This window comes from Phascolarctos cinereus, unplaced genomic scaffold (genome assembly GCF_003287225.1).
Source record: "Phascolarctos cinereus isolate Bilbo 61053 unplaced genomic scaffold, phaCin_HiC Scaffold_726;HRSCAF=1367, whole genome shotgun sequence".
NCBI classification, from domain to species: Eukaryota; Metazoa; Chordata; class Mammalia; order Diprotodontia; family Phascolarctidae; genus Phascolarctos; species Phascolarctos cinereus.
Window position 1 is genome coordinate 357,751,385 of NW_027556098.1, and position 10,390 is coordinate 357,761,774.

The 10,390-nt window shown below is 45.9% G+C and overlaps 1 protein-coding gene across 3 annotated transcripts in view; it reads left to right on the plus strand.

Moving 5' to 3' along the window:
• MAP7D1 (MAP7 domain containing 1) overlaps window positions 1–7,108 on the plus strand; it is a 28,394-nt gene extending 21,286 nt beyond the window's left edge. For all 3 annotated transcript variants that reach the window (XM_020983664.2, XM_020983665.2, XM_020983663.2), the window contains 7 exons: window positions 4,012–4,171; window positions 4,301–4,405; window positions 4,774–4,827; window positions 4,982–5,039; window positions 5,368–5,476; window positions 5,702–5,898; window positions 6,401–7,108. In XM_020983664.2, the coding sequence (XP_020839323.1) occupies window positions 4,012–4,171; window positions 4,301–4,405; window positions 4,774–4,827; window positions 4,982–5,039; window positions 5,368–5,476; window positions 5,702–5,898; window positions 6,401–6,411 (694 nt within the window). In that variant the 3' untranslated portion in view covers window positions 6,412–7,108. The remainder of the gene's footprint in view (window positions 1–4,011; window positions 4,172–4,300; window positions 4,406–4,773; window positions 4,828–4,981; window positions 5,040–5,367; window positions 5,477–5,701; window positions 5,899–6,400) is intronic.
• The last annotated feature ends 3,282 nt before the right edge of the window (window positions 7,109–10,390 follow it).

Below are 10,390 nucleotides of genomic sequence, written 5' to 3' on the forward strand. Positions count from 1 at the left end.
GAGCACAGGTGAAGGGACTACCATGAAGCTTACGTGTCAGTGTCTGTGGCTTGTGTGTCAATATCTGTAGCTCACCAAGGAGGAAATACAGACATTCAAGGAAGACCTTAACTGTATCTTCCAAACCAAGGCAACAGATACCTTGTTGTTTGGGGATTTCAAAGCAAAGATAGAATGGGAGAAGGCAGTGAATTATCCATTGAACAGCATGGTTCCTAATTAAGAATGAAAGAGCCAGAGGGAAGTAGATGATTCAGAGGCCCCATGCCTGTACATAATACATGTTTTCCTCAAGATATGGACATGGTGCATACCAAACAACATTACCAAAAAAAAAAAGGAAAGAAAACAATAAATTAACAATATTCTATTACCCCCCAAAAAGAAAAAGAAACAAGGAAAGAAAACAGTAAATTAACCATATCCTAACAGACAGGAGATTACTATTTATCAATGTGGAAATAATAATAGCTAACATGTATATAGTGCTTATTATGTACCAGACACTGTGTTAAGCACTTGACAATTATCATCTCATTTCACCTTCACAACAACCCTGGGAGCTAAGTGCTATTATTATCCCCACTCTACAGATGGGGAAACTGAGGTGAACAGAGGTTAAATGATTTACTTAGGGTCACCTAAGCTAGTGTCTGAGGCTAAATTTGAACTCCAGTCTTCTCAACTCCAGGCCCAGTACTCTATCCACTGCACCACCTCACTGCCCCAGATTATTTCAGAATCACTGAATTTCATTGTTTCAGATCATTAACTGCAGACAACAAATATCAAAATTAATATCAAATTAGAAGAATAAGAAGATGCTACTTGCAATTCTAACACCTCCAATGTGACCTCTTTAAAATGAGCACTTGACCGAGAGCAATGGGAAAAGGATAAAAGCAAAGATATTGATTCTGATTATTGCCATCTATCTCTTAGTGAAATTTAACCAATGGACATTAATTGCCAGAAAGTGGAGAGTAAAAGAACCTAGAAAATAGTGCAGCCAGCAAATCCTCCCTCATCATGCAGAGATAAATGGCAGATGGTGGTGACTGTTTAGAAACCCAAGAAAAGCATTAGAGAGGATAGATGATTTCTCCTTTTTTTTTTTTTAAGAATCTTATGGATTCTTTTTCACGTTTACATTAAAATCATTTCTGGATAGACCCTTCTTCCCACTTCATGAACTTTTCCTTGTAACAACAACAAAGCACAGGTTAAAAAAAAGCACCCGACCAGCCAGCATATCAAACATGTCTGATAGCGTTGCAACATCCTGTACCCATGATCCCCCACCTCTCTAAGAAAATGAAGGAAATACATTTTGGATGATAGATTTTGGATCATTGTCTTCTTATCAGAGAAACTTGCAAAAATCTTGGTATAAAACCCAACTAAAAGCACTTATAAGAAACCGAAGGGAAGACAATGAAAAGGAATGACATTTCTAGAAGGATCTATTCAAATCATCACTAATGGTAGGAACAACAAATTTGAACTTGAACAGCTCAGCACCCATGGTGCTATATGAGGAAGCAGCAATGAAACTCAAGTTTGGAAAAGAAGCTGCCAGGGAGGAAAACTATGCTGAACATGATACAAGTGTGAAGGTACACAGGGACTGATTCGCAAGATATTTCAGAGGGAAATATTCAAAAATACTGCATAAGCCCTAGGATGGTATTACATAGCACCTAGGCCTTCAAAACCCACACACCCATATCCCTTCAAAAAGCTTTCACTTGGTTCATGGCAAGATAGGGTTGAAATCTATTCAAAGCCAATAGTTTGGGATACAGTGGAGAATATGTTGGTTTTGGAGTCAATAGGACCCAGTTTCAGTTCCTAGCTATAATGCTTACTAGCTGTTTGACCTTGGACAAGTCTTTTAACCTCTGGGCCTCGGTTTCTCATCCAACCCCAATAAGAAGGTTGGAATGGATTGCCTCTGAAGTCCCTTCCAACTCTAAAGCTATGATCCTATAATCATAAGAGATTTGAAAAGGTATCTTTTATCTCCACACACACTTGTCTGCAGAGGTGGAGGACTACAGAACACAGCTCCAAAAAGATTTGAAAAGGTATCTTCCATCCCCACACACCAATCTGAAGAGATGGGAACTTATGAGTGGGGAATACAGCACATGTTAGCACCAGCCACTATCGTCTTTTAACCCCCACCCTTTTTTTTAGACTGGTATGTCTTATGTATTACCTCATTGCAGTGATATTTGATTGCAGCTTATTTGAAATAGAAAACATTATGGTATCCAGAAGAATCAAATGACAAACAGTATAAGATACATCAAACATGGTCATCTCCTAAGATACCTCCTCCCATGCTCTCAATTACCAGCTTTTCAAATGACTAAGACTTTGTGTCCTTGGGTCTTTGGCAAAGTGATTATATTAGAGTCACTCATGCTGTATGGGACCAGGGGCAAGTATCAAAGAACTTTCCATAGATGAACGCAGGTAGTGTGTCCTGATGTGATGTTTGTCACCACTGCTGATATCTACCGGAATGCTGAGAGGTCTAGGGTGTGCCATCATTGCAGATAGGACTGTATCAAGTCCTAAGCCAGGTGTTGAGGAGCAATGAAACCTTCCAGAGTAGAATACCCAACTATGGACTTAGCAAGAGGGAAGGGGAGATCTCAACTGCCTCAAAGCCTCTGATGGACTCAATGATATAGAGAGATATAGCTATATATAAATATATAGAGATATATCTACACATATACACTCCACTGGTTTTCACCCTCTTCTGCTCATCTTCTTCCCAGGGGTGTTTTCTACCCATACCCTGCCGAAACTATACCCATGTTATATGATCTTTGAATAGTCTCTTGGGATTGTAGCCAACCTATAGGGTGTTTTTTTTTTTAAACAACTTAGAAGATATTGGTATCTTTTGATCCAGACACATACTTTCTTATCCTTACCCAATGTTTATGGATCTATGTACAAAGGAAGGGTATCCTTGATGAAAATATGAGAAGGGAATAGACAGCCTTTCAGAGATGATTCTCTACAGCTGGCCACATTTTCCCAATCACAGGGTTCGACTGAATTATAAAGAATATAATAGCCCATTATGTTCATTATTTGATTATAAACAAGAATTTGATTCAATAGAGAAAAATCTACTCATAAAGATGATCTGCCTGCTCGATGTCTTTTCTGAACACTTGCAGTGGTGCAGTGGATAGAGCACTGGGCTTTGAATCAGGAAGACTCATGTTTGTGAATTCAAATCCATCCTCAGACACTTACATACCAGCTGTGTGACCCTGGGCAAGTCCCTTAACCTTGTTTGCCTCAGTCCCGTATCTGTAAAAATGAGCTGGAGGAGGAAATGACAAACTGCTGTAGTACCTTTGCCAAGAAAATCCAAAAATGGGGTCACAGAGAGTCAGCCATGACTGAACAACAACAAAATGTTTAATGATCCTCTGCCCCTCCCTGTTGACATCACATATCTAACAAAGTATTGACAAACTTTAATTTCACCTGTCAAATGACTCACAGGATGCTGAAGAGACTTGGAACCAGTCTTACTGAGAGAGGAACTAGAGATGTTTAGCTTGGAGAAGAAAGGACTGAGGGGGTACGGAGTGCTGTCAGTAAGGGGCTGAAGGGTTGTCAGGTGAATGAGGGATTCTGCTTGATAGCAGAAAACAGAACTAGAGGTAGTGAGAGGAAGGGCAGAGAGGTCTATTTGGCCCAATATGAAAGAAGGAGAGAGAGAAGGAGGGGAGAAGCCAGTAATAGCTGTCCAGAAGTGTCGTGGATTGTTTCTGGAAGTAGTAGTGAGTTCCTCATCATAGGAGATCTTCAAGCAGAGCCTGGGAGATGATTTGTTGGGGGATGCTGAGATTCTTACTTGGTGTATCAACCTCTGGGGCACACCTAGGTGGTCCCCCTTTTTGTAAAGCAAGGTCTCCCGAAGGGGGAGGGGGAAAGGTAGATACTGAGTTTCCAAATGTCCTATCACCGCCGCAGGAGACTGAGAGAGGAGCAGCTGGCCCGGGAGGCTGAGGCCAGGGCTGAGCGGGAGGCAGCAGCCCGGCGGCGAGAGGAGGAGAGGCAACAGCGGGAAGAGCAGGAGGCCCGGGAGAAGGCCCAGGCCGAGCTGGAGGAGCAGGAGAGGCTACAGAAGCAGGTGAGAGGGTGTGCGCTTGGTGTCTGGCTGGGAGCTCGGTCAAGGTTGAGGGAACTGTGGCAGTGCATAGAGGCATGGCCAGGGATGGAAGCCCCGGTGCCCAGTCCTCACTGGAGATACCTTTGGCAGAAGGAGGAGGCTGAAGCGAGGTCCCGGGAAGAGGCAGAGAGGCAGCGACTGGAACGGGAGAAACACTTTCAGCGCGAGGAGCAGGAGCGGCTAGAGAGAAAGAAGGTATGGATATATTAGGGAGGAGGAGCCGGGTCTGTGCCTGGAAGCTGCCCTTCCTCCCACAGGACTTGGGGGCTGGGGTCCTACTGAGGGCTTCTTCATTGGGACTGGAGTGTTGAACTTGGAGCCAGGGTTCATATCCTGCCTCTGATTGTCACTGTCCATCATAGTGACCACTCTGAGCCTCAGTTTTCTCAGTTGTAAAATCAGGATGATAATACGGTAATCCCTGCAGTACGGGCCTTACCGGTTTGGTGCAAGGCTCAAATGTGATAATGTGTGTTAAGGGCTTTTCAGATCTTAAAAGGCTATGTAGATATCTGCTATTATTGTTATTAATATTAATTGGTGGATGTTTCCTTGGGCTACAGCGGCTAGAGGAGATTATGAAGAGGACTCGGAAATCTGAGGCTGCTGAATCCAAGGTCTGGGGCCCCAGATGGAGGGGGGACGGTATCTGCAGGGCCTGTGGGAGGGGGTGGGGCTGACTTTCTGAAGGGAGGAGGCTTTCTTTGGAGCTGAGGGTGTTGTCAGGGTCCCTCACCATTCTGACCCACCCCCTTTCCCCCACCAAACTAGAAGGTGGATAGGAAGATTCTCAATGGGAAGGAGGCCAAAGCAGACCACTCCAGCCCAGGTACTGGGGGCCCTCCCCATGGGTGGGGAGTGCTGGGCAGGGAGCCAGGTGAGGTGGGGGAGGGCTCAGGGACTTCTTCCCATACTGAGGCTCCCTCCCCACTGAATCCTCCCCCTCTCCATTGATGTCATTTCCCAGCTGAATCTTCCCCTCATTTGACCCCTTCTCTTCCCTCTCCACTAAACCCCCTCCCCTCCATTGATGACCTTTTCCAACTGAGTCCTCCTCTCATTAAACTTCTTTCCTTTCCACTGAACTCTTTCCCCTTCCTTTGCTGAAAGGACTATCCATTAAGGCCCCTTCCCCCTCTGGGGATTCTTCCTTGCAGAGCCTGAGAAGGTGTCTGAGCCTGAGAAGGTGTCTGAGCCCCTGGCCAAGGGCCTGGAAAAGGAGATTCTGCCAAGAGAGGGACAGCCTCCTCAGGAGCCTCAGTGGAGGTATATCACCCTAGAATTAGAGTTCCCTCCCCTCCCTTCCCCATACACTAGAGAGGGGAGGAAGCAGAGGGAAGGTGAGCAGGATTCCTCCTCCTGCCTTGGGATTACTGAAACCTTGGGGAGAGTCAGTTATAGGTTTGTGTAGAGGCATCCAGGATACTTCAGGGGTGGAGGGATGCTCTTGAAGGCCAAAGAATCAGAATTCTTCCCACTCTGCACCAACAGCATGCCGGCGAAAGAGGCAGGGCCACTGGTGAATGGACTGCAACCAGCTGCTGTGCACCAAGAGAATGGCTTCACCCCCAAGGGGACCCCTGGAGAAAAGGGGAGTCCCCTCAGTAGAACTGGGGAGTCTCTGCTGCCTTTTGCTGAGGCTGAGGCCTTCCTCAAGAAAACTGTGGTGCAGCCTCCCCAGGTCACAGGTGCCAGCTGAATCCTTGCTCCCCTGTCACCCCATTGCCTTCCTAGCCCTCTCCTATGAATCTCTACCTGTCCCCATGACTGGTCCCCTCTTCCCTTCATTCTAGTCTTCTCCGTGACCCAAGAATCCTTCCCTATCCCTGCTCACAGAATTTTTCCTATCTTCCAAATCTCACTTATACTTCCCTCCTGAATCCCTGTCTTCTTGACAAATCCTTTCTATTCCTCCTGTCTCCTCACCAACTCCTTCCTGTAGCTCTCCTCTCTGAATAATTCCCTGTCATTGGCCCACCTCACCTCCCCCAATTTCCTCCTCCAATGCCCCTCCCTTCTTCCTCCAGCTACTCCAGATTCCTCCCCCACTGGCCCAGACTCAGTGTTCCATTCCCAGCACCTCCCCACCCCCAGCTCTATCCCCGAATGTTCTTCCAAGCTTGCCCTGGGTGACTCAAATGTTGCCAGCTGTCCCTGTGCTTACATCCCCTTTCTCTCTTCTCTCCCCAGAAGTTCTCTAAGGGCCTGCCCCCAGTTCCAGAGCACTGCACTATGCCTCTGTCCTCAAGCCAGGGCATCCCCATGCCCCCCACCCCAGGCGTGCCACAGACCCTCCGGGGCTCTCCCCCTGGAAAAGGAAGAAGAGGAAGAAGGGATCAAAAGACAAGAGAGCTGCTGGAGCTGGGGCCTGGGCTTGGGCGAGGAGTCAGGATGGGAGGGGTGATGGGGTCTCCCGGGTTCCCAGGGGTGTCCTGTGTGTTGTTTTTAATCGGCACCTTATAAGACTGACGGTGTCCCTGGCCTCAGCTGGAGCCAGGCCCTGCCTCCCACACCACTCCCTCTCTCACACATCCTCACCTCCCTGCCGCTGACTGGGTCTCACTTGTAGTATTTCACTTTTATTCTTGGAAGTGACCTTCTGGGTACAATGTCTGTGAATAATGTATATAGCATGCCCCCCCTCACCCCTGGGCCTATGGCCCCACTCCCCCCGGGGGCTGGGCCGGGCCAGCCCAGGGCTCCACAGGGGTTTTTCTCTATTTAAGGGTAACAAAAGGGCCTCCCCCAGGCTCTTACAATGAGGGAGTAGTCCCAAGAGGGGTGGAATGGGGATATTGGGAACTCAGGGGAGCCTGTACCCACACCCGCCCCCACCTCAGTGTCAGTGTTACAGCATATGAACAAACTTATCCGGAAATAAAGCCAGATTCCTGCCAACTTTGCTTCAGCTTTCTAGGGATGGGGACAGGGAGGAGAAGAGATTCCTTGATTCTGGAAATACTCTTCAGTGGTCAGGGCCCCTGGGTAATAGCATTGTTGGGATGGGGCTGGGGGTGGGGCAGAGAATTCTTCAGTTTCAACAAGCATCTGCCCTCTGGAGGTAACTCCTCCTTTTCCCTCCTGCCTGACTAGCACCTGCCTCAGCCTTCCCTTCCTAGCCCGTTCACCTTTCAGCGTAGTCTCATTGGAGAATAGTACCTTCTCCAGATAGCTTCCAGACCTACCCATTAACATCAGCTAGGCTGCCTTCCTCTGTCCCTTTGCCCTGACCCTAGATTCTTCAGAATGAGAAGGGAACAATTCAGCAGCAGGTGGCAATGTGGCAGAACAGCAGGGCAGAGCTGGGGGCTTGGGGTAGGGTAGGGTGGAAACCTGGGTCTGGTAGCCCACGTGAGTGGATCCAGACTTGTTCTCTCCTCCCTCCCCCTCTCTAAGAGTATATGTCTGATAGAGGGAAGAGGGTGGCAATGGCTCAGGAACTCTGTATCCCTTCCCCACCGCATGCACACACATGCTAAGGATTGGGGAAAGGGGAATGCAGGGCTTATTTCAGCTTCCCTTCCCCCAACTCTCCTCCCTGGAAACCTTCCCCAAAGTGTCCCAGTTCTCTAGAGATCTGGTTTCCCAGCTGTCCTCCTACAACACCCCCTTTCCCCTAGCTCTGCTTCTTGACCCACTCAGCTGTTCCCTTCCATCAACAAGTCTATGTCTGGGACTTCAGGCAGGCAGGGCTCTCTATCTCTACCACACTTTCTTTGTAAGACCCATAATGTCTAACTTTTAAATCCATGGATATGGGATGTCCTCTATATACAAACATTGGACTACCCTCAGCCCTACTTCCAAACAGTGAGGATTTGGCTGAGAATATTTTCTCCATCCTACCCCCCACCCCACCCTAGTCCTAGAGAAGGGATTGCTTTTCCTTTCTAGCCTTGTTCTCCCCTATGGCGAAAGACACATATTTGCAAACTAGCTTATCAAGGTCAGGGTCAGGGCCTAGGTCAAAGATCTATCCAGGAGAGCTGGGACAAAGCAAGCACATGTCCTAGGCAAGGTTTGAAAATTGTAAATCTTGGTATCTTATTCTCCATTGGAGGCTTTGAGCTGTTATCGTAACCAGACCTGTTACTGTAATCTAAATTTTATACCCATGAGCTCTGGAGAATTCAGTTCAGTAAATATTGATTAATCCCATACTATGGGAAAAGACCTGAGTTGGGGCTCTAGTGGTAGCCTTATATAGTGGGCAAAGCAGTAGAGTTGGAATCAGGTACACCTGGGTTCGAGTCTTGCCTCAGAGGCTTATTAGCTGTGTAACCCTGAGAAGGCCATTCGTCTCCCCAGCTTCCAGTTTCTTCATTTGCACAATAACATGTACTTACAGAACTATTTTGAAAACCAAATGAAATAAGCCTATATTAGTACTAATAGCTTGTATTTATATAGAGCTCCAAGGTTTTACAAAGCAGCTTTCCATATGGCGTTTAAAACTTATAAAAATTGTTCTCAGTCAATGAAAATCCACCTTCCCCCGCCATATCCTTCTGATATTTCCCCTTTTGAAAAAAATAGGAAAAACAAAATCCCTGTTACAAACATTGATAGTCAAGTAAGACAAATTCCTCCAATGACTGTTTCTTCACCCCCCAAAAATGCCTCAGTCTGCACCTCCAGTCGTCAGGAGATGGGTAGATAAGCATATTTGATCATGAGTCCTCTGGAATGCTGGCTGGCCACTGCATTAATTAACTTGTCTTATGTACACGGACTGTACTGAACCCAGGTCATTGGCTATACTGGCACAACCAGGCCTTGGGATAGATATAGGAGGTGGTCACTCAGGGCACAATATGCAGGGGAACAACTCAAAATATTGTTTCTAAAACTACCTGTTTAATGCCAGAAAATTCTATTCTGTTCTGTTCAGAGCACTTTTCCTGTCTTTGAAAGTTTGCTTGTCTTTCAATGTTGTTTTTGTATAAATTGTTCTATTTCTGCTCACTTTCCTCTGTTATCAGTTCACACAAGTTCTCCCAGGTATAGCTCTTTCAAAAGTTCTATATAAATGTCAATTTTTATTCTGGAAAAAAAAAAGAGTAACAGAAGACAATCTCTGCCAAGAGGAGCTTGTAGTTTTCTAGAGGAGAGAATAATTCAATACAGAATTATGATCTCATTGATTTCAATATTCCCTCCATCTGGAAAGAGCATAATTTATCTACATCTTCTATTGTTCCTGTCCTGCCGTAAATCTTCCATGAAGGATCTGTGGTCAATGCCTCATGGCTCCCAGTATAGCCATCAGGTTTCACTATAATTCCTCAGTCTCCATTTATGACCACCTCACCTCTGGTTTATGCTTTCTTGGTTATCTTTTTTTTTTATACCACTCCTTGGGCATAAATCCTCTTTGGTGATCTGCTGCCTACTTCCCCCCCCCCTTTAATTAACAGAAATCTATTTTTTGTCTCCTTCCCTCCTCTCCACCCCCTACCATTGTGGAAGAAAAAAAAGGAAAAATAAAACCTTAGCAATAAACATACACAGTCAAGCAAAACAAATTCTCTTATTGGCCACGTTCAATAAATATACGTTGCAATCAGCACCTTGAGTCTGTCTCTTCTCTGTTAGGAGAAGGTGGCTTTCATGCTTCATCGTAAGTCCTCTGGAATCATGGTTGGTCATTCAAAGTGTTTTTTCTTTATGATTTCCTAACTCCATTTTCCATCAGCAGTTTTGCTTGGTTTTGACTCCACAGAACATCAGGCCTCCCCTGGAAAAAAGCTGATCAACTAAAATTTCATCACCGCGCTAACTGACTCAGGTTTTGATACTCAGCATCTTCTTGACTCTCTTAGTTGCCTCTCCGCTCTAATTGGAGGGCTGGAGGGTGGAGCAATAAATTCCCCAAACCTTCCTTTATTGAGGGCCTAGAACTTTCCAGGTTACTTTCCATTTTCCATCAACAGCTCTGCTTGGTGTCTACTCCATTGAACATCACATTCCTGTCCCAGATGACCATTCCCCCCTTTTAAGTTTCCTTTTGTGTTGTGTCTTCCCCCATTAGATTGTAAGCTCCTTGAGGGCAGGGACTAAGTTTTTTTTTTTTCTTATTTGTATCCATTGAACACAGTGCCTGGCACATAGTAAGTGCTTAAGAAATGTTCATGGAATTGAATAGAATTATTATACAAGTTGTTTTACTGGTTCTACTAA